Below are 24,559 nucleotides of genomic sequence, written 5' to 3' on the forward strand. Positions count from 1 at the left end.
TTCTACATATCAGTATCATCTGTCCAAAATTTAACTGGTGTCTGGTCACAGGCTCACCTTCTGTACCTTCTTCTGTAGTTGCTTAATTTCTAGAATTTTCACTTAAGTTATCAACCCTTCATATTTATGCACAAATTGCAATTGTTGCTAGGAGCTTGGCTAAGCACTTACCAAAAACGAAAACCTAAAAATAATTGCACTCCACCTTGGGAAGTGATTTTCGAACAAATTTTCCTTGCCCTCCTCTACTCCACAAAAATAGTGGTGGAGCCGTGTTCCTCCCTCCCAAACTCTGGCATGACAGATGTGCATCTGGAGTTCAGGCCTAGGGTTCCAGTGTGGGTGAGCTGTTTCACTCTTGATTTGAATCTTCTGAACTCCGGAAAAACTGGTGGAGTGTTGAGTAACATGAGCCAGCAAGTGCAGTGGAAATCATTAGGCACCGCTCAGCTAGGGCATGGCCTTCATTAGCCCTGCAGTGACTCCAAAAGTTAAAGCTTGATATTCCTCGTGTTGTATTTAGTAATTTTCACTGTATTCCCCTCCCTCCAAAGTCATTTTCAGTTGTAGTACAGCGTCCACTACAGATTCATAGTTAACATTTGTTTTACATATCAGTACATCAACATATATTGTTTCACTTTAAATATTTTAGATTTTTATGATAATCCTATGTGGGTTGCTTTTGTTACCTGCATATTAAGATGAAGAAATTAAGGCTGAGAAAGGTTAAATAACTTGTCAGAAGTACTGAAGGAGTACAAATCCAGATCTTTTGGCATGCTGTAACTGCTCAGTAAGTAGTGGTTATGACACATTTTTTAGTATGTTATTTAATCTTTAAAACAGCCCAGTATAGATGAGGAATATGATGCACAAAGAAATGAAATAATTTGCCTAAGATTATTTATACAGTTAGTGCAAGGCCTCAGGTTCCAGAGGCCATCTGACTCCAGAGCCTGTGCTCTTAACCACACGTTGCTGTTCTATGATACTTCCCACACCCAAGGTTCTTCCTACTACACCATGCTGCTTTTCTAGATATATTGGCAGGGAGAGGGTATAGGGGCCTCTGGGAGACAGCAGAGAGAGGAAAATGGTTTACAGCAGTTTTAAGGAGAAAAGGTTGCAGAGGTCTGGGGTAGATTACAGCTGTCCAGAGAAGCAGTGTGATAGAGCACACAGTGGGGAGTCCATGGCTTCCTATCTCTACCTGTTCCATTAACGTAAAGCTAGTTTCCTCCTATGTGACTTAAATAATATTTTAATACGTTACTCTCTACCTTTTGGCTAGTTGTTGACATTCCTATTCACTCTGCATTTCAGCAGTGCTAGTTCAGTGCAGTCACCAAGCACTGTTGTATTTATTTCAGTTGTGTCTCTTGTCTCTCTTAACATGATCACAAGCCATTATTGATTACTTTTTTTCATACTTTCTCTCCCTTTCCCACTTGAACTATTAAGTGTATTCTGGAGTTCAATAAATCTTACGTAAACGTCAGAATTAGAATTGAGTGAATCACATAGTCAGAGGTCTTCAGCAACCAGCAATGGTTTTTGGCATTAGAAATAATTCTTGATTCTCAGTATAGACTTTTTTATACTGTTTTGATTTTTGAACTATGAAAATATTGTCTTTTTAAAATAAAAGTATTTTAATACATTAAAAAAATAATTTTTGAAGTTGAGTTGGTTGCTGTGACTTTGGGCTGAGACCTGCCAATCTCAAGTCAACAGCAATCATCTGGATTTTTTAGTCAGTGATCATTCACAAGACAGCGATACAGGGAGCTAGGTTTCTGTATTAGTTAAGTATTTAAGGACCTAACTAACCACGTGTTTAAAACAGCTTCTGAGCACATACATTGGATTAATAGTAATATAATAGAAAAATGCTAGAATTAAGAGCTTAGAGGCTCAGCCTTTGTGTTGGAAGAGTTAATAAACAGAACTGCTGCCTAGGATAACAGAAAGTGACTTATGGACTACTTTTTGTCTTACAGTAGTACGTGTACCATGGGCTTAGTCCTGCCTCTCTGGAGTGACACCCTCATTCATTTGGATGGTGATGGGTAAGAGGTTTCCCCTTTTGTCTTCCTACAGAAAGCCAAGGGGTGAGGTTCCATCTTAGTGCCCATTCATTCAGCTGAATGGGAGGCCCACTGTGCCCAACTGAACTGTCATGTCAGCAGCTCAATGAGTTCTTTTAAACTCCTGTTTTGTAAAGTGGAGTGAACATGCAACTTGCCAAGGCCTCTCACTTCTGTTCTTCTAAGCTGGCTGTGGTAAGATTCCAAACAAAGAAGAACTAGTTTGTTGGCTCACTCTTTAAACTGAGCATGTGGGACTGTTGCAATGCTCTCCCAGAGGATGATATGTTCTGTTTCAAATAACCTCTTGCTGCCTTTGCCAGCTGTCAGCCTACAGTATAACCCCTTTTCTATGCCAGTTTCTTCCAGTGACCATCCACCCCCACCCCTGGTGTTTTTAGTATGTATCCCAAAGAGACCAAGATATTTGCTCCAGTTTATAAAACCAGGGTCAGGTTTGCTATGAGCCCACAGACTTCCAAATAGAAATATACAGCAGAACAATTTGTCGTAGCTACACCTGGGAAACTGTATGTATTATAATTCCCTAACTCTGATGTGGGAATCCATTCATTCTGCTTAGTAGATAAAATCTGACAATTTGTTGAAGCTTTTACACAGTTAGTGGAAGCTTTTTAGTGAAGTCCTATACTCTCGTTAACGTCTGCATGAAATGCCTGATTATTCCGTCTACTGAGCCAGTAGTTACTAACCTGGGAAACAACTTTGAAAACTCACAATTGAAATAACCCACACTCATTCATGGATTTTTGTCTCATTCTTTTTCCTTAGTGGGTTCAGCGTATCAACAGATAACAGAGTTCACATATTCAAACCTGTATCTGTGCAGGCAATGTGGTAAGAGGACTTTTAATATCTATGGAAGTTTTTAAATATGTTATTGGCGCAATATTTTGTGAGAATTAGTATTTTAAATGGTACAGTTCTCTATGAAAATGATGATCTGTTTGTATAGATTATATGTGATGTGTCTGTGTGGCCATCATAGTTAAATACGACTTAGAAGCTTAATTTTCAAATTATCACAGTGGAAGGCCTTGAGCTTTGGTGAACGAGTAAAATTCAGAGGTGGTCTTAGACTGGAAGATACTTAAGGGATCAGACAGCCAGTTGGAAGTAAGTTTTATAGGGATGCACTGACTAAGTTAGTAGCAGTCTAGAGCCAAGTCCAAACATAGCACTACTCCTATGCACTAGCTTTCAATTTCTTAAGGTAATCAGGGATAGCTTTGATGGAGTTACCTTGTAGATAGATGTTTCCATTTCAATTGCTAGCAACTGTTTGCCAGATAACTTGCATAATGCAAATAAAGCCCAGAAAAAACATTGTGGTTGTTAATAACCATCAGCTGGTGTATTGACACTTTTGGGTTACTTATTGTGTGTGTCAGGCATTGTGCCTAAGTGCTTTACATGGATTACGTCTAATCATTCATTATACCAACTCCCCAAGAGTATTATTAGCTCCTGGTTATGGATGAGAAAACTGAGGTTTTAGAGGTTACATAACTGGTCTTCAAATATCTCTTATATTTAAAAAAATAAACTCATACTCTTTTTCTAGATTGCCTAGAAAAATGATCTAATATAATCAGGGAATGATGTCTCTTCCCCACTTAGGAATTTTAATTTTAATTCCTCATTCAGAGTTGCCTGTTTTGTAGTAGAAGTCCCCATGAGGAGCAGAATGGGAGAGAATGCAAGCCAAACAAGAAATAAAGGAGCCTGAAAAGGGCTCCAGGGAGGTAATTTACCCCTGAATAACAGGAGTTATAGGCATGAAGTGGGAGGGGTCCTAAAACAGAGTAAGCTGAACCATTAACAGTAATTGAGGTAGGACAGAGTTTCAGGTCATGTGTTTAGACCAGATTTTTAGATTTAGAGCATATTTCATAGATAAATACCTCATAGAAAACTTACAACTGCCTTTGACTAAGGCTCAGTTAAAGGCAACTGACCTGTCTGTTCCCAGGTACCAAGTAAACCCAAACAGTGTAAGTCCCATGAGTGACAGTGTTTTCAGTTATATTTTGGGGTGAAGTGTAAAGCAGCCTTTAATTCTTAAAACAGTGAAGATTCAGTAATAACCTTGGTTCAGGCTTTGATGTTCTAAAGTAAACTGACGAGTCCTGGCTCTGTTAGCTAATTGCAGTATAAACTCCTTTGGTGTGCCACATGGGGAGAAGTGAACTGAGAGTATGGATCAAAGCATTAAGACCAGGTGTTTCCTTCACAGGAGGGCGGTAACTGCAGCCTCCCACTCGTGTCAGCAGCTGAAGTATCTGAGGTAGCTAAGCCTTGAGTGTATTTTAGGGCACTTGCACCAGGCATTTGCAGCATATGCTTTTGAAACGTGTTTCTCCAATGAAAAAAAAACATGCATTTAATAACTTTTATACATTGCACTAAGTTGGCCCTTAACCTTTGAATCTGTGTAATGAAACTGAAATTCACTGAGGATTCTCTGAATTTGACTTAATGCTTTGAGAATCTGGCTTACTTTGAATAATAGAAAGTATTTTTAAGGAAAAGTCTGTTTTCCTGATAGAAATGGCCTGGCAAGTTTTTTCCATAACAAATTGATAATGGTATTATTTTTTAATTTACATGATACAGAGTTGACAAGGACTCATGGAACAGACATTGTTATATACTCTTGATGGGAGAATAAACCAAAACAACCTTTTTTGAGAATGATTTGCCAATATGCCTTATCATTTCTCATGCCCTTTGACCTAGTAATTCTATTTCTAAGAATTTATCCTAAGGTAATAATCATGGGTGTGTACAAAAATTTTAACTATAAGAATGTTTGTCAGTGTCCTAATAATAGCAAAAAATAGGAAACAATTTAAATGAAAAATAGGAATTAGTTAAATTATAATATATTCATGTTACTATGTAACCATAAAAAATTATCTAGTTGAAGGATACTTACTGACATAGAAAGATGTTGATGATGAAATGTAAAATAAAAGAACATGTTAGAATAGTATGCAGAATACGGTCATATCTTTATTATAGATCTATGTGTAGACAAAGACTGGAAAGATCTATACTAAAACCTTACCATTGGTTATTTCTGCGCGGTTGGATTACGTTGCCTAAAAGAATGCCTCGTTCATAGTTGGAGCACAGTTAGTACTTGTTAAATGAAATATCTTATTAGCTATAAATTTCTGCCTTTTACCTCAGGTCCCTAAATTTTCTAAAGTGAGCATGGATCATTTTTGTTATGAGAGAAAAAATAAATAAATAAACATTCTTAAGAAAAAGATGTAAATGGATTGGCCACAAAATTCTCTGCTACTGTTCTTTTCTCTTAGGAGGAACATTAGATCGCTGTTCTTGTGTAATTAGCTTTCTAGCATTTCTGGCTTTAGCTTTTCCCAACTATGTAACCAAAGGTACTTTTCAATTTTGTTTACCCTTCTTGGGTCCCTGAGTTGAGAGTCAGAGATTTAATTAGTGTAAGAATAACCAGAGCTGTTCTTAGAAAGTAGCTCAAGTGTATGAATAAATGGTTTAAAGAAACTGGGAAGACTAAGGCAGCAAGAATTTTAAACATCATTAGATCAGTACTTCCTGGACATTAAAGGACATGTCCTCGAGGCTTAAGGACATCTGTCTATGTGATCCTTGTGGAACCTCCAAGAATCATAGGGAATGTATGCTGTAACATGATTCTGTGCCAAGGGAAACAAATCTTTATATAGTAAATAGTTGCGATCTTTAGTTCTCTGGTGATAGAGCATAGCCACAGCATGGTTCCGACTTTGGAGTCATGAGTTCCGTAGGGACTCGAACCTATTTTTCATTGTTGGGTTGTCAGTTCTCCTGTTCCCCTCTGCCCGCACCTTAATAATGCCTCATATCTTTCAGCAAGAACTGTCTAGTTGATTGCTGTGAATAAATAATATACTATAATCAGAATCAGAGATCTTGAATTCCAGGGAGTAGATTCTCCAGAGGCCAAATCCTATAGGAGTTAAAAGAGTTTGGGGTCATGTGGATTATTGGCCTTTTGATATCCCCATAGTTCTACAGAGCTCATTTTCCTGCATCTCTTTCAGGTCTGCGCTACAGAGTTTACACAAGGCTTGTGAAGTGGCCAGAATGCATAACTACTACCCGGGCAGCCTGTTTCTAACCTGGGTGAGTTATTATGAGAGCCATATCAACTCAGATCAGTCATCGGTCAACGAATGGAATGCCATGCAAGATGTGCAGTCCCACCGGCCCGACTCTCCAGCTCTCTTCACCGACATGTAAGTCAATTTGCCGAGGATCATGGAAGTCCTCTCTGTTGTATCCTAGGATGTTGTAAGCAACATGTTCCTCCTTAATCTCCTCTTGGGGAGATAATGTTACCCAGCAATATTAGTCATTGTCTACACTATACAACTACCCCACGAAGAACCGTGTTCTATCTGTTGTCTGCAGAGGCACAGTACAGTCTCTGCAGATAAGAACTGCAATAGCTGAAGTCTGCCTTTGCATTATCTGTGAAAGAAACATTTGGTGAGCAAATTAATGACAAAGAGAAGCTTTTACAAGGATGTTTCCAGGACTTAAGAAAAGATGTTTCTAGTCAATTTTAAAAGAACGCCTAGGTTGTTAACACCAATTCTAACTGATTTGTGTTAGATTTTTTTTTTAATAAGTCACAAGTCTTACTTAGCCCACCTTTACCTTGTTAAGTCTGTCTCAGTAAGATTTTTTATCAAATCTCCCTGGTGTACTGTGAGTTAAATAAAGGCCTAAGGTGGAGCTGATGTTTATTTCCTTTTTAGGTCTCTGTGTTGAAACTTATGTGACTATTTTAGAATTTTTTTCACACTTAGTTCCTGCTTTGGAAATTAATCAGGATGTTTATTTTGCTCTGAACTGATCTTTCTGTACTTCCAAGATATTCTATAGCTGGGAAAGAACAGTAGCTACTTACAAATCTTCATCTGCAGATTCCTAAAGTGATACCAAAATAGTTCATGATTTTTTTTTAGAAGGGCTTATTTTAGATCATTAATAAATCGTTTTTACTAGAAAAGGTGAAATTTCCAAGAATCATATGAACAGAACAGTCAGAAAAACCAGTGGAAGCTTTTTTGCATAGGATGTTACTGATACTAGAACCTCTTTTTCATTAGCCTTAGTTCTTTCAAGATTCTACAGTAACAGAAAAGGTAAGCATTAGTTTGACTTTCAGAATCTTGGAAAATATTACCAATTTCCTGCTTTATAGCTGATTGACAGGTATCAGAGGAATGGATGTCGCATCTGACTCCAAAATAGACATTCTGAACTAGACTTACATGAGAGAGAAAAAACGCTGCTTTTTTTTTTTTTCATGATTTTGTTAGAGGAAATTTGGAAATTACAGTACTAAAAATAAAATCATCCATAATTTCTCTATATTCTCAAACAAAAGAAATAATGTAAAGTGTCATCCCTGGCACAGGGTAAAGGGTCATTAAATGTTAGTTCTTAGTATGTACAGTAAAACTGGAGTACCCCAGTTTTAAGATAACTTAATAAATCTTTGTTCACAGAAAAAGACTTAAAGTTGTCAGTTACCATACTAACAATTGTCTCTGATAAAAGGATTTTTTTATTTCTTGTGTTTTTACATATTTCCCAAATTTTTCTTCAGTGAGATTGAGGGAGAAAATGTGTTTTTTATTGTAATGCTTTTTTCATTCCCATTATCTTCCTAAGTTGACTAGAAAAACCTGAAAAAGTATGCTGAGAACGTAGGGAAAATGGGTGCCAAAAATGGACCTAAATGCTCTACTGTGAATAGTTTGTTTTAAAATCCAAGGAAGGGGAACAAGGGAACATATGTGTGGTGCTTCTGGTTTATGTCTAATGCTGTGCCAGGCACTTCATACAGGGTATCTCATTTAATCCTCAGGAGAACTTCATGAGGCAGGTGTTATTACTGTTCTTATTTTATATAAAAATGAAGATCCTCAGAGAAAGGAAGGAATTGTAAGTAGTGGGACTGGGATTAAAACCTAGATGTGTCTGCTTCCAAACCACTCTGCCTCCAACAAGTGTGAAGGGTTTGGATAAAGACGGCCAACTGGAGACTCTAAATCGTGCACACAGTGCTAAAATTTGTTTATACCAACATCTCTCTTTAATAGAACACTGAAATTCATACTTTCTACCATTAGCTATGTGTAGGAAAAACGGTGGGGAGCATGATTAAGAACTTTAATCCTAGTCAAGACAGGGAGGCCTTGGCTGATTGACAAGAAATGGCACAGGTATTAGCTGTATTCTGCAGGGTTCATGAGAAACTAAAAGCCCAAATGGTAGGGAGCCCCAAGGTTGTGGGGTCAGAACATCCATCTTCAGAGATTACTGAAGCTATTTTTGCAGACAGTGATAAGGCTGGAGGCAGCAAGGGCAGGCAGGATGCCTGAAGGCTTAGTCCATGTCCATCTCCAAATAAGGAGCTACAGAGCAGATACCTTTCTTGAGTAGGTAGGAGGGGTAAGATGAGACAGAACGTGCTCTCTGTCAGCCTCATTCAAACTCTGCCTGATATGAAATAATGCTTTTAGAGAGACGCATCTGGTTACATCGCACCAATACCTATCTAGTAACAGGAGAATCGGCTTCCTAGTTTGATTTCCTATTAAAGTTCCAAGGGTAATTTTATTTTTAAGAGTCAGAAGATGAAAGGAAGCAACATAATCCTGCAGGTAGAGTGTTAGGCTGGACTGAGAGTTCTGGTTCTCCTGCCAGAGTATGTGATCATTGGCATATCATTTAACTCTTCAGCCATTTAGTTCCTTTATCTGTAAAATGGAGACAACAACTTAACAGTAATATTGTGAAAAGGAAAGCATTTGGATAGAAGCACTCCGGGTAGTTAATCCTGAAAACTCATTTTGGAAGAGAATTTGCCTCATTGAGGAAGGCAGAAATCCCTCTTCCCTCTTTCCTGTTTTCTAGAACCATAGCAATGAATATTAAGTGGCATTTTATGCTACAGAACATCCAGTTCCATAGTGGGTCACACCACTGGTGTACCCAGCTCAGCAAGTGATACTCAGGGGTACTTGATGGGGAAATATGGACTGTGGTCCATAATTAAAATATTATGCTCAGTATATTCTATTTATCTTTACTCCTTCATGGATCTATATATTTGAATATATTTAAGGGCTTTTAGACATGTACAACCTCTTCAAGTAATAATTTCTACATGTTTACATTCTATACATTCTGAAAAGAAAGTTTAAAAAACATTGTTTTCTTTTGGTCATTCTTCCAGAGTATAAATTTGAGGGTAATAGAGGCAAAGCCTGCCTATTTGGAAACAATCAAATGGCACATTCATTAACTTAGTTAAATTCCTGCCTAAGAAAAATCACCATTTTTCTCTTCTCAGACCAACTGAACGTGAGCGAACAGAAAGACTAATTAAAACCAAATTAAGGGAGATTATGATGCAGAAGGATTTGGAGAATATTACATCCAAAGAGGTAAGAGACCTTAAGTTCTCGCTGTTTCAAGGGTAGGTAGGAGAGGGATAGGGTTGGGGCTAGAAATGGTGAGTGATTGAAAGTACAGAGGGACTTTACAGAGAGTATAATAATGTCATCTTTGTTTCAGATACGAACTGAGTTGGAAATGCAAATGGTGTGCAACCTGAGAGAATTCAAGGAATTTATAGATAATGAAATGATAGTGATCCTTGGTCAGATGGATAGCCCTACACAGATATTTGAGCACGTGTTCTTGGTAAGTTTTGGGGCTGCTTACAGTAGTGTGGTGGGCTAGCTTTAGCAGCTGTTAAATATTATGATATCTTTAAAAAATGTAACTTACATTAAAAACAGGTAATAGATACTCAAACCTCATCAGTTTCTACTTCTTTTACAATTATCTGTGCTTTTAAGTTTATGTTATTGTATGGTGGAAATGTTACATAATGGTGAGCTTCTGCTCATCTGTTCCCAATTTCTCATTCAGTGACATAAATTTGACTATGGTGGGAAAATTTACACCAAGGAAATTGGCAAGTGCTACAAATCGGGTCTTTCTTCCCCACGGACTATTAAATATCTCATCTGTTCTTAATAATAGTCAAAGTCAAAAACAGAGCAGTCCATTATAGTTTTCTATAATACAATGTATCCAAATAGCACAATCCTTTAAGGTCACTCTTTCAGATCTGCCAAATGTGTCATAAGATCTGATATATCTAAGCAGAACAAGTGGGAACAACTTAAACTGAGAGGCTATTGAAATTTTAAGCATTTTGAACCTTGTAGCTACCTTTTGAGTCCCCCGAATACTTTCGTGATTACCAAAAATTTGGTGACTTAAGATTGTTCCTCATGGTTCTTGAACATTCAGCCCAAGGAGACCCCTCAGACAGATGGGTTAGGAAAGCTTCTAAAACCCAAAGACATACACTTCTCCCAAATGTTAAGAGTTCTAGTTTTCATCTGAACATAATAGGGGGAACAAGGTTAACAAAGACAATTAAAATTGGGGAGTGGGGAGTGAGAAGATGCCAAATACTCTTTGTTTCCACTTCCCACACACTTTGACCAAAAATGCTAACAAGTAACTAAATTCGATTGGTTTGAATTTCACTTCTTTTCTCTGGTAAGGACATTTGTGAACAGTGAAATGATTAGAAGCTGGGAAACAGGAGAGAAGAGGAATAAATGCACACAGGAACTAACTAAACTGATCATCTCACCCTGAATATTCAAGACCTTTATATTATTTCACCAAGCAGTCAAACTTTGTGTCATGGAAGGCTTCTGCCCTCAATTAACTTGTTGACACTCTAGAGTATGTGTGCTTACAGAGTGATTCATAGTGGTGTATAGCTGTGCAATTACTCATGAAAAAAGACTGTGAGCTGGGAGGGGAGCTTCTTTTTCATTACTTTTACTTGACCAATGTGCGTTGCCACTTCTGGATATAGATCACACTGCAAGCTGTCGTTGACCTTCCCATTCGTAAAGCACCTGGCTTTGCTGTCTTTTGTGCGTACTTCCACAAGGGTTCAGGTATTCCTTGCTGTTCTGTTGTTGGAAAGAATTTTTGTGTTATCTGTAGAAAATTTATGAGTCATTTATTCTAATGGACCCTGCCCCCAACTGTCTTCATGAATCATGACATTTTTATGAAGGGCAAGTGTCCATAGCCACAAATAGCTCTTGAAAAGTGACCAAAGCTGTAAATGTAACTTTTGCATTGATCTTAGATTTTTAATACCTAAAAGTATAAAGACATAAATATCAAATACAGTCAATATCTGACTCATCACCCTGTTTAATTTCAGCCATACTTCCCTGTGTCTCTGCTGCCACCCCTTAAAGAACCTTCTCCTTAGCCCCCTCTTAAAAGGGTGTATTTTAGGGCATATAAACACATGTTACTAGTACTCTAAGCAGAAAGAACAATTCAGTTTTTCCCAAATTACAGTTTCTAATCAACTATAAGTTTCTCTTTTTTTGTATATTTTATTAATATGCTGTTACAGTGTCCCAGTTTCTTTTCCCTTTGCTCCCCTCCACCCAGCACCCCCCTCCCTTCAGAAACCTCACCCCCTTTAGTTCAGGTCCATGGTTCGTGCATATAAGTTCTTTGGCTTCACCCTTTCCTGTACTATTCTTATCATCCCCCTGTCTATTCTGCACCCTCCTACTAGGCTTCTTAATCCCTGCCCCATTTCCCCCCTTCTCCCCCGCCGCTATCCCAGCTGACACCCCTCCACATGCTCCCCATACCTCTGATTCTGTTTCTACTCTGGTTGTTTGCTTAGTTTGTTTTTGTTTTTACTTTTTAGATTCTGTTGTTGATAGTTGTGATTTTGTTGTCATCAACTATAAATTTCTTAATACAAAAATAATTCATGCTCCTTGTAGAAAACTTAGGAAAATTTAAAGACAATAAATAACATTTAATCATCACTGAAATATAAGCTCTATGATCTTTTATTATATAATACTGCCTTCCACTCTTCTTAATTTTTTAAATATATATTTGTGTCCATATTTTTGAGAAATAGAAAATCTATTCTGCATTAGATACAACTCTGTTTTCAAGAGAATGGACATGTTCTTTCCATTGAGAATATTTTTCTTATTTGAGAGAAAAAAACTTTCAAGCTGGATAATCCTGAAATTGAACTCTCATCTAACAAAATAAGTAGATGAACAGGTTGTCTAAACATCTTATTGTACTTTTTCCTTGATGACTTCCTTCCTCCCTTTGTTGGTACCAACATGTCCTGTGTCCAAACCCCAATCTCTTCTCCAGGGAGTCTCCGCTCTGCTGGCTTTCCCAGCAGTTGACACGGAAAAAGAGGTCTTATCCAAGCTGTGAATGGTAGTGTTAATTTTCTGCGAAGTCATTTCATCTTATGCATAGCTGCCATGCCTGGAGCGCAAATAGAGTGTGTGAAGGGAGGCAGCAGGATTTCTCCCCTCCCTTTGGAAGAATGCTCAGCTCCATGGGGCACTGCACAGAGATGTTTATTTGGAGAGGTGTCCAGCTGGTATGGAGAAGGAAAGTGTAGAGCATAGTTTAAAGAAAATCTGCAGCAAGAAAAGAGGATTCATTGGTTAGAAGCCAGGGTATTTCCAGAAAGTTTTTCCACACCCTTAAGAGTGTACTATTTCTCTGAGCTGGAAGCCTTTGCCCAACCAAATCTCAGTATCAACAGTTCTCCTGGAGGCTGTCCGATTTGGCTGAGAAAAAGCTAGATGTGAACGGAGACCCTTTGCAGAAAGGCAGGCAGCCTTCTTAGTGAAACAAGGGAAACACAGGCGTATTGACACACAACCAATAATTTTGTTTATGATACTTGCTTCTGCAGTACATACACAATAATTTTTCTCATAAAAAAAGGTAGTCAGAATTTTTACTGCTGATATCTTTTTCAAGATTTAACATTACACATCCTTTTGGAATAGTGTTTATTTTTCAAGGAAAAATTAAGCCTCAAGTTTCTGGTTACTTTTTATAGTAGGTGCAGAGAAATGAAGACTATGTGAATAGGTGAGACAGTAATCGAATGAACTATTTTCATCATATTCATGATTTTTGTCGTTCTACTAGATGCGTAAGATACAGTTAAAAGAAATCCTGGTTGCTGTGGTAATGTGGCTTACTCCACTGAGGCTGTAGGTATTATGGAGAAGATATATGGACAGGGATGTCAATCCTTGGAGATTATGTCAAGTTATATTGATTTTAGCAGAACCCCGGTATGCTCCTTCTTATCTGTCATAAATGTACTCCCCTCCTCTTATTTTGCTTAGAACATTTGTACCTCAACAAGGCTATTTCCTGAGGATAACAATTGAAAAGAAATCAGTCACTTGGGTCTTTGGGACACAGTACAGTGTAAGAGAACCACAGTGAAAAGATGGAAATAAATTTACTTAAAAATGTATTATAGTCCCAAGACCTCATTTTACTTTTCAGGAAAATTAGAAAATTATTTGCATAATTACATAGAACAAAGTGAAAACCCCCGTGGAATTAAATCATTGTAAGCCTGAGAAGCAGAGGGGAAAAAACGACTGAGTCTGAAAGACCCTAGGGGGCTAATGTGAATGGCATTTGTACTAAGGGCGGGAAAGTAATTATACCACCATGACTACAGTTCTTTCAGCTTGAACTCGAAGCAGTCTTTAACCACAGCCCAAGTCACTTCATATAGGCTTCACTGAGTCAGTAGCCAGGGCTTTTAATTTATTTTGTTTCTGAATAGGGGTCTTTTCTGATTATTAGATTGAATTTTCTCTGGACAGGTAGATAAAACCATGGCTTTCCCTATCACATCAGGATTATTTCCATCTAGCTGGACAGAGTTCCTCAGAGGATTTAGATTTCTAAATTAAGAAGTTAGGTGGTCACATTTCCCTGGCTCCATTTTAGCCACTCAACCCTTTATTGCTTGGCTTCTGTCTCCTTGAACTCCTCTGTAGTTCTTGCCTCTTTCTTTGGTGTGGGAGCTAGTTTTCTAAGGTTGAGCATAGTGCCTTCAGAACCTTCCATACTTTTTGAAAGCAAGTCAGCTGAGCCCTAGTCTGCAGAAAAAAAATAAGTTGTCTATCACTTACTGGAACTTCGGTCTAGTATTCTTGAGATCTTCCAGTTAAATGGCTAAAATACATTCCACTTGTAATACGATGACAGTGCTGGAATACACCTAACAATTTTTAAAGTCCTTTATTTACTTATTTTATTTGATCATTCAACAAACATTTGTTGATCCTGTTTATTGTGTCAGGCATGAGGCTAAATACTTGTGGAGTTTGATCTGATTTCATAAGGAGGGACTGATGAATCATATTAGAAAGATACAAAGACCAGTGGAATAATGATAGAAAGGTGACCCTTGAATAAGACAGCTAGAAGAGGTAATTAGTAACATTAACAGGAGTGATGAGGTTAGAAGCCACAGTGCTGTGGGTGGAAACACATGGGAAATGAAGAATTGGAGAAAGTATTAAATTATGTTTCTGTGAGTCTTTGTCTTTGAGGGGAAGGGAAAAAGGACAGTATGTAGAGGAGGATTCAGAATGAAGAGAGGGTTTTTTCCATTTTAATGTGAGAGAAACTGGTTTTTTTGTTTGTTTGTTGACTTAGAGACAGCAAAAATTTATTTCTCACAATTCCAGAGGCCAAAAGTCTGAGATCAGGGAGACTGCATGGTCAAGTGAGGGTCCTCTTCCAGGTTATAGACTTCCCTTTGTATTCTCACATGGCAGGAGGAATTGGGAGAAACTACTTGTAATTTGATGGGAAGGTACCCATTAGATATGTAGAGCTAGGACGGGAGAAGTGTTCCATTTTATAGAGAAGGAAAGTGAAGACAGGTTTAAGTACTTTGTACAATTCCCTACAATAGGAAAAGGAATTGAGACTTAAACCCCAGTCTTCTAATGCTGAATTCCACTTACTGCATAATTCTGAAATAGATAAATCCTTATTTTAAATGTTTGTCTTTATAAACAATATGAACAGATGGCTCAAAGATAGAAATGGACCTGAAATATTTCTTTTACTCTTAAAAAATGCAAATTGTCATCCCACTGAGATAGCATTTCGCACCTGTCAGACTGGCAAAACTTCGAAAGCTTAAACATTTTGTTGGCAAAGCTCTGGAAGAAGTGGCTCTCTCATACGCTGCTGGTGGGAATGCAGAATTATTCTAAACTCTGTGGCGGGGAATTTAGCAATCCCTCTAACAAAACTATAACATTTACCCCTGACCCAGATATCTTGCTTCCACAAATATGAAACATTCACAGGAGGGTGGTTTAATAAACTATTATATCACTACCCAATGCAGATGTAAGAAAAAATAAGATATCTATGAACTATGATATGGAGTGGTTTATATCATACATTCGAAAGTGAAGAGTAAAAAATATATATAGTATACTATTTTTGTATAAGATGTAGTAATAAGTATATATTTGCTTATATATTTTCTTCAAAATAAAACATAGGTAGAATGAACCAGAAACTAATGAAAATGGTTACCCATGGGGATTGAAGAAGGAGGGATGGGAGTGAGACTTCAACTTTACTTTTATTTATTTATTGTTTTTTTTTTTGTTTTTTTTTCTTTTTCTGTGTTCTTGACTTTTTTTTTTTTTTTAATGATTTAATGTGTTTTATTGATTGAATTATTACATTTGTGCCAATTTCCCTTCCCTCTGCTCCCCTCCACCCGGTGGCCCCCCTCCCTCCAGTTGTCCCCCCCTTTTAGATTATGTCCATTAGTTGTGCATACAGTTCCTCCCAATCTCTCTCCGTCTATTCCATTCCCTCCTACCTTGATCCCCAATTCCTATATCATCTCCCTCCCTTTCCCCATTCCCCCTCCCTGTTGACCTCCCCCCAATATGCTTCCCGTACCCACAGTTCCTCTTTCCCTCTCGTTGCCTATTTAGTTTGCCTTTGTTTCATCTCCCTAGCTTCTGTTTTTTTTTTTTAAACCAGTCCCTTTAACATCTCATATAACAGTGGTTTGGATCTAATGAACTCTTTCAGTTTTATTTTGTCCTGGAAACACTTTCTCTGTCCTTCTATTCTGAATGACAATTTCGCTGGATAGAGTATTCGTGGTTGTAGGTTTTGGATTTTCATTACTTTGAATATTTCTTGCCAGTCTCTTCTTGCCTGTAGGGTTTCCCTTGAGAAGTCAGCTGATAGTCTAATTGGGACCCCTTTGTACATAATTCTTTTCTTCTCTCTTGCTGCTTTTAAGATTCTCTCTTTATCTTTAATTTTTGACATTTTGATTATAATGTGTCTTGGAGTGGTTCTCCCTGGGTCCAGTCTCTTGGGAACTCTCCTTGCTTCCTGGACCTGCAGGTCTATTCCCTTCCCCAAGTCTGGAAAGTTCTCCTTTATTATATTTTCACTCAATTTTTCAAGTTCTAGTTCATCTTCCTCATTCTCTGGCAAACCAATGATTCTTATGTTGGGCCTTTTATAGCTGTCCCAGAGGTTTCTGATCCTTTCATTGTTGCTTCCTATTTCCTCTCGCTGCATTGGTTGACTGCTTGTTCCTTCTCCATATTCCAGTTTGTTGAAATGAACTCTGGATTCCTCACCTTCTGTCTCGTATGTGGTTTTGTTCCTTTCGTTATGAAAGTTTTTCGCTTCTTTCATATCTTTTTCCTGCTCTTTTGTGAATTCTGTAAGCCACCTGATAACAATGGCCCAGAACTGAGCCTCTGACAGGTTTCTTATCTGTTCATCTGTCAAGTTCAATATCTGCTGCCTGGTGAGTTGTGTTACCGGTATTTCTAAAGTTGCCTGCCTCATTTTGACAGATGCTTTTTGTTTTCTTGGGCTGGCTGTGGGGGCAGTGCCTGTGTACGCGTCACAAATTAGCGACCGGCGCCTGCTTGTCCGCGACCTATTTCGCAGCCCTGTGGTGCTTTCTTTGGGGGCGGGGGTCCAAGATGGATTCACACAGTTATTCAGGTAGGAGACGGGGATCCGTCCTCCCGCCCCCCTGGGCCTCACTGTTCAAGGCGATGCGGCGGCCGCTCTCCCCAGCTCCGGAGTCGCGCACCGCCAGGGACTTGGCCACCGGGACTCCTCGCCGGGGTCGCGCACCGCCAGGGGCTTGCGTAGCCACTCTCCCCAGCTCCGGAGTCGCGCACCGCCAGGGGGCCGGCCGCTCCGGGTGCGACCGCAAACAGCACTGCCCACTTTAACTCTTACCTGCCCAAATGGCACCGTTGGTTTATAACTTCATATGTTGGACTTCCGTGTAGTTTTATTTTCTGGAATTTCTAGTTATCCTTTGTTTTGAAGTAGTTGTATTCCTCTATAGTTGTAGAGGGAGACCTAGCGTGTCCGTCTAAGCCTCCATCTTGACCGGAAGTCTCTATTTATTGTTTTTTGATCCTTACCTGAGAATGTGTTTATTGTTTTTAGAGAGAGAGGAAGGAAGGGAGGATAGAAGGAGGGAGAAAGAGAGAGAAACCAGGGGTCGAACCCACAACCTATGTATGTGCCCTGACCAGGAATTGAACCCAAGCTTTTTGGTATATGGGATGATGCTCCAACCAACAGAGCCATCCAGCCAGGGCTCAAGTATACTTTTTTTTTTTTTTTTTCCAGCTTCAAACTTTTTATTTTTTTTTTCAGATTTAATGTGTTTTATTGATTAAATTATTACATTTGTGCCAATTTCCCTTCCCTCTGCTCCCCTCCACCCGGTGGACCCCCTCCCTCCAGTTGTCCCCCCCTTTTAGATTATGTCCATTAGTTGTGCATACAGTTCCTCCCAACCTCTCTCCGTCTATTCCATTCCCTCTTACCTTGATCCCCAATTCCTATATCATCTCCCTCCCTTTCCCCATTCCCCCTCCCTGTTGACCTCCCCCCAATATGCTTCCCGTACCCACAGTTCCTCTTTCCCTCTCGTTGCCTATTTAGTTTGCCTTTGTTTCATCTCCCTAGCTTCTGTTTTTTTTTTAAACCAGTCCCTTTAACATCTCATATAACAGTGGTTTGGATCTAATGAACTCTTTCAGTTTTATTTTGTCCTGGAAACACTTTCTTTGTCCTTCTATTCTGAATGACAATTTCGCTGGATAGAGTATTCGTGGTTGTAGGTTTTGGATTTTCATTACTTTGAATATTTCTTGCCAGTCTCTTCTTGCCTGTAGGGTTTCCCTTGAGAAGTCAGCTGATAGTCTAATTGGGACCCCTTTGTACATAATTCTTTTCTTCTCTCTTGCTGCTTTTAAGATTCTCTCTTTATCTTTAATTTTTGACATTTTGATTATAGTGTGTCTTGGAGTGGTTCTCCCTGGGTCCAGTCTCTTGGGAACTCTCCTTGCTTCCTGGACCTGCAGGTCTATTCCCTTCCCCAAGTCTGGAAAGTTCTCCTTTATTATATTTTCACTCAATTTTTCAAGTTCTAGTTCATCTTCCTCATTCTCTGGCAAACCAATGATTCTTATGTTGGGCCTTTTATAGCTGTCCCAGAGGTTTCTGATCCTTTCATTGTTGCTTCCCATTTCCTCTCGCTGCATTGGTTGACTGCTTGTTCCTTCTCCATATTCCAGTTTGTTGAAATGAACTCTGGATTTTATTTCCTTTCCTTCTGTCTCGTATGCGGTTTTGTTCCTTTCGTTATGAAAGTTTTTCGCTTCTTTCATATCTTTTTCCTGCTCTTTTGTGAATTCTGTAAGCCACCTGATAACAATGGCCCAGAACTGAGCCTCTGACAGGTTTCTTATCTGTTCATCTGTCAGGTTCTCTATCTGCTGCCTGGTGAGCTGTGCCACCGGGATTTCTATAGTTGTCTGCCTCATTTTGACAGATGCGTTTTGTTTTCTTGGGCTGGCTGTGGGGGCAGTGCCTGTGTACACGTCACAAATCAGCGACCGGCGCCTGCCTGTCCGCGACCTATTTCGCAGCCCTGTGGTGCTTCCTTTGGGGGCAGGGGTCCAAGATGGATTCACACAGTTATTCAGCTAGGGGACCGGGATCCGTCCTCCCGCCCCCCTGGGCCTCACTGTTGAAGGCGATGCGGCGGCCGCTCTCCCCAGCGCCGGAGTCGCGCACCGCCAGGGGCTTGCGCAGCCGGGATTCCTCGCCGCCCGCTGCTCCGGGTGCGACCGCAAACAGCACTGCCCTCTTTAACTCTTACCTGCCCAAATGGCACCGCTGGTTTATAACTTCATATGTTGGACTTCCGTGTAGTTTTATTTTCTGGAATTTCTAGTTATCCTTTGTTTTGAAGTAGTTGTATTCCTCTATAGTTGTAGAGGGAGACCTAGCGTGTCCGTCTAAGCCTCCATCTTGGCCGGAAGTCTCCCTCAAGTATACTTTTAAATAAACGTTTTGTTTTCAACCATGTGAAAGTTTTGTATATCCATAAAGAATGGAATTGAAAAATAAAAAATCATTTTTTAAAAATGAAATATCGACTACAAATGGGAACAAATGAACCCAAATATATATCAAATTCATAACCTCACAGAAATAAATTGATTCAAATAACTTTAAAGTATAATACTCTGATTGCCCCCCCTTAGTGGGATATAATTTTTTAAAAACAACCGCAAAGAAAATTTGAACTTAACAAGTTTGTTGTTGGTTGTGATATTGGTGTAATAATATTAAAACTGTTTTGTAAATAGAGCAAATGAATTGTTGGGAACCAAGGTTCTCACTGTGGAGTGGGATGATTATAAATGATGAGAGAGAGGCAAGAAAGAAAGCACCATGCAGTGTTGAATTTGAATCGGAGGTACCAGTATAAACCAATTATGTTTTTGGAATATTTGCCAGATCTGTCCACTGAAAACTTTTAGAAGTAGTGACTCCCACTAGTTATGAGTGTACCTAATTTTAATGCCTAGATCTTGATTGGAAGATACATTTCTTCACTACAAGAAGCCAGGACTTCTAGGAGAAATGGTGGATTTCACTCACAAAATAAGGAATTGCCAGAGGCTAATGGAGTCATGTCAAAACAAGCCTGTTTGAAAATATTCCCGTTGGCCAAATTCAGGACCATTTGAGTATAAAAAAAAAAAAATGATGATGATAATAATACTTTAAGGTTAAAAGGAGAAAACTGCGAGTACCTTCAACACCACTGGCGTTGCCTTCCCCTGAGGTTCCTAGAAATGACAACCTCAACTTTGGATAGCAACGAAAAGGATTTCTTTGAAGATAAATTTGATGAAGAAAGTGTGATCCTCACATTGGTTCCAGTTAATGAGGAAGATAATGAAGAACATCAAATGGAACCAAGTGTTTCTTCAACCTCAGGAGCCAACCTAAAGATGCCTCAGACAAACAATACAGCTCATCTTCCTCAAATGAATGAACAATTCAAAGGTTACCCAAAACCAATTTTTCCCTTGCCAACCATTTTGCCTTCGATTAATAAAGTGCGTCGTGACACTCTGAGGCACTGGTGCCAACAAATTAATTGGAGTACCGAAGGCAAGAAAATAGATATTTATATGAGGCTGAAGGAACATGCTTACTCTGAAGAAAAAACAAGAGGGTGAGGAATATGGAAACAATGTGAAGTTTACTGCTGAAACACCACAGGAGGCCACATTGCAATCATGTTCGATGAAATGCAAGATGGTGACCAAGAGAGCAAGGAGTAGTAAAAGTAATAAGATGAGCAAGAGAGAGCAGGAGACCAATACAGTTGAAGTGACAACTTCAGCTCAGGAGGCCATGTTGGCAGCATGGTCAAGAATTGCTGCAAGAGCTGTGCAACCTAAGGCTGTGAATTCATGTTCCATTCCGGTTCCTGCTGAGAACTTTCTGCTGCAAACATCTGGTGTCAGGTGGTATGTGGTCCATGGCAGACCTCTCGGCAGACAAAGAGGGGTGGGTTCGCCTGCAGTTCCATGCCTGTCAGGCCTGGGTGCCCGACACTCCCAAGAAGATGATATCTCTCCTCTTGTTACCAGCCTGCACTTTCCCATCCTCAGACCTCGAAGATAATATGTTATGCCCTGAGTGTGTTAAGAGGAATAAAAGGATGATGGAAAGATTAATTAAAATGAAGAAGAAGAAGAAACTTTGTTTGAACACACCCACATAATTCCTTTTGGATGGGTCATGTCTCAATAAAGAATAAATGCTGGAAAAAATAATAATAATAATAATACTTTAGAGGACTTCAGTCAAGATGGAGACCCACTTCGCCTACTGTACAACCATAAGAAGTATCACAACTAACCTCAAAAAAAAAAAGAAAAACCAGAACTGCCAGAAAAATCGAACTGTATGGAAGTCTTGACGACCAAGGACTTAAAAGAAGCCATAGTCATCCAGACAGCTAGGAAGGGCAGAGAGATCACGGTGTGGCACTGGCAGTGGAAAAGGCGGTCCCACATTCACCTGTGGTGGATAAGAAATGGGAGGGACACCTTGGGAACAGGCAATCCCAACCCCAGGCCAGACCACGCAGCCCAGGGTTCCAGCGCTGGGAAAATAAAGCCTCATACCTTCTGGCTATAAAAACCGGTGGGAGTTAGAGCAGCAGAAGAAACTGCCAATCTCTCAACAGAATCCATTTAAAGGACCTGCACAGTCCTAGAACATAAGCAAATGCACCCACTCCGGCAACCACCACCAGGGCAACAGCTAGAAGGGTGTCAGTCATATACAGGAAGGGAGCGAAGTGACTGGGAACAGGACAAGTGCGGAACAAGCCTCCAGCAGCCAGGCAGCAGCATTATCTCCTCTCCTACCCCTCCTTCACATAAAGAGCCACAAAGCAGTGAAGCAGGTGGCCCCACCCTACCAGTTACCTAAGCGTCCACCCCACACAGTTTACTGGTGCCTTTTCTACTAAGACACGGAGTCAACACAGCTCTACCTAATACACAGAAACAAACACAGGGAGGCTGCCAAATTGAGGAGACAAAGAAATATGGGCCAAATGAAAGAACAGAATAAAACCCCAGAAAAAGAACTACATGAAACGGAGATAACCAAACTATCAAAGGCAGAATTCAAAACACTGGTGAGGCTCCCAGCCCAGGTGGAGACATAGGTAGACACACTTCACCTCCCTCCACAACCGTAAGAAGGATTACATCTACCTCAAAACAAAAAATAAACAGAACTGACTGCATGGAAGTTAACCAGAGATTTAAAGTAGTGCTCATCTAGATGGGTAGGAGGGATGGAGATGCGGAGCCAAAGCAGAGAGGATGCCGTGTGGCAGCAGCTGTGGTAGCAAGGCAGTGGCTGTGGCTGGCCAGCAGAATGAGTGGTTACTCTTTATAAAAGCCAGGAGGGACACCTGCAGAGCAATCCCAGCCCCAGGCCAGACCGCACAGCTCATGGTTCCAGCACTGGGTAAATAAAGCCTTATTGCTTCTGGCTGTGAAAACCAGTGGGGGTTGGGGTGGCAGAAGAAACTGCTGCTCTCTCAGATGAGTCCGCTTAGTATGACTCCATGGACCTAGAATGTACACAACCCCACCCACTTTGGGAACTATCACCAGGGCAAAGCTAGAAGGGTACCACTTGTATACAGGAAGCAGGTGGAATGGCTAGAAAGGGGGCAAGTGCCAAACAAGGGGCATTGTTCCCTCTCTGACCCCATTCCCACATATAGTGCCACAAGACTGAAACCGGTGACCCAGCACTGACAAATACCTAAGGCTCCACCTCTTACAGTGTAATAGGTGCAACAGTTCTACCTAATACACAGAGGCAAACACAGGAGGTTGTCAAGTTGAGGAGACAGAGAAGCATGGCCCAAAAGAGGGAACAGACCAAGGTTCCAGTGGGTGAACTAAGCAACAAGGAGATAGCCAACCCAACAGATGAGGAGATAGCAAACCTAACAGATGAAGAGTTCAAAACAGTGGTGATAACAATGCTCACAGAAATGATTGAGTGCAGAAAACACATAAGGGAAGAAGTAAAGGATATACTAAGTGAAATGAAGAAAAATTCACATGAAACCAACAATGAAAGGAAGGAAGCCAGGGTTCAAAACAATTATTTGGAACATAAGAAATAAACTGTCAAGCGGTACAGAATGAAGAAACAAGAATTTTTAAAAACAAGGAGAGGTTTTAGAACCTCTGGGACAACTTTATAAACATACCAGTATTCGTATCATAGGAGTGCCAGAAGGAGAAGAGAAAGAATAAGAAATTAAAAACTTAATGTGGAAAAAGTAATGAAGGAAAACTTCCCTAATTTGGCGAAGGAAATAGACATACAAGTCCAGGAAGCACAAAGAGTCCCAAACAAACTAGACCCAAAGAGGACCACATCAAGACACATCATAATTAAAATGCCAAAAGTTCAAAATAAAGAGAGAATCTAAAAGAACAGAGTTAACTATAAAGGAGTTCCCATAAGACTGTCAGCTGATTTCTCAAAAGAAACTACAGGCAAGAAGGGACTGGCAAGCAGTATTCAAAGTGATGAAAAGCAAGGACCTACAACCAAGATTACTCTATCCAGTAAAGCTATCATTTAGAATGGAAGGGCAGATGAAGTGCTTCCCAGACAGGTAAAGCTAAAGGAGTTCATCATCACCAAGCCATTATTATATGAAATGTTAAAGGGACTTAAGAAAAAGAAGATCAAAACTATGAACATTAAAATGACAACACACTCACAACTATCAACAACTGAATCTAATAAATAAAACCAAAAACAAGCTGGCAAACAACCAGAACAGGAACAGAATCATAGGTATGGGGATCGTTTGGAAGGTTAACAGCCAGAAGGGGGAAGGGGGAGGAAAAGGGAAAAGGTGCAGGGATCAAGAAGCATAACTGGTAGGTACAGAATAGACAGGCGGATGTTAAGAATAGTATAGGAAAGAGTGAAGCCAAAGAACTTAGATGCCCAACCTATGGACATGAACTAAGTGGGGGGAGGGGGTTGCTGGAGGGAAGTGGGGTACCAGGTGTAGGGGGACAAAGGAAGAAAAGTTGGGACAACTGTAATAGCATAATCAATAACATATACTTTAAAAAATGATAATAGATTATAACAGTAAATACAAAAAGAATTCAAGAGTCCCATAGTGACACTCAAAAGGTGGAAATACTGATTAGATGAAGCTCTCTTTTACAAAAAAATGCCAGATAACATGCAGAAGGAATGATGGAATTAGAAAATCACCGTTTTGTAACCTCTAATAAAATAGTTGATTTGGGCAAGATCAGCAATTGATGCTGAAATAGTGTAAAAGATTACTGTAAAACAGAATACTCACATGGCTTCAAAGATTACTTACACCTAAAGATGATTGATTATTTGTAAAGAAACCTTTACAATATAAGGATGTACCAGACAAAAAGGTACTACCAAGAATTCAAATTCAGCATGACAAATAATGTGACAACCTGATGTTATGTGCCTCATGATTTGATGCATTAGGAAATACACAATATCACCCTTGTACTGTT

General features: G+C 39.6%; 2 protein-coding genes across 4 annotated transcripts in view; both read left to right on the forward strand.

Annotated features, from left to right (window-relative positions):
- SSH2 (slingshot protein phosphatase 2) overlaps positions 1–24,559 on the forward strand; it is a 217,421-nt gene that overhangs the window by 170,163 nt on the left and 22,699 nt on the right. For 2 of the 3 annotated variants that reach the window (XM_090290635.1, XM_090290636.1), the window contains 5 exons: positions 2,004–2,072; positions 2,883–2,948; positions 6,185–6,379; positions 9,514–9,607; positions 9,738–9,866. In XM_090290635.1, the coding sequence (XP_090146761.1) occupies positions 2,004–2,072; positions 2,883–2,948; positions 6,185–6,379; positions 9,514–9,607; positions 9,738–9,866 (553 nt within the window). Of the gene's footprint in view, positions 1–2,003; positions 2,073–2,568; positions 2,621–2,882; positions 2,949–6,184; positions 6,380–9,513; positions 9,608–9,737; positions 9,867–24,559 lie in introns of those variants that run through there. The other variant, XM_090290637.1, reaches the window with a different exon arrangement.
- Positions 20,273–21,213, forward strand: LOC149997931 (developmental pluripotency-associated protein 2-like). The gene is given in 3 exon segments (XM_090292297.1): positions 20,273–20,655; positions 20,687–20,974; positions 20,976–21,213. Coding segments are annotated over 3 exon segments (909 nt in total).

Source organism: Furipterus horrens, unplaced genomic scaffold (genome assembly GCF_987537825.1).
Source record: "Furipterus horrens unplaced genomic scaffold, mFurHor1.1.pri manual_scaffold_11, whole genome shotgun sequence".
Lineage (NCBI taxonomy): Eukaryota > Metazoa > Chordata > Mammalia > Chiroptera > Furipteridae > Furipterus > Furipterus horrens.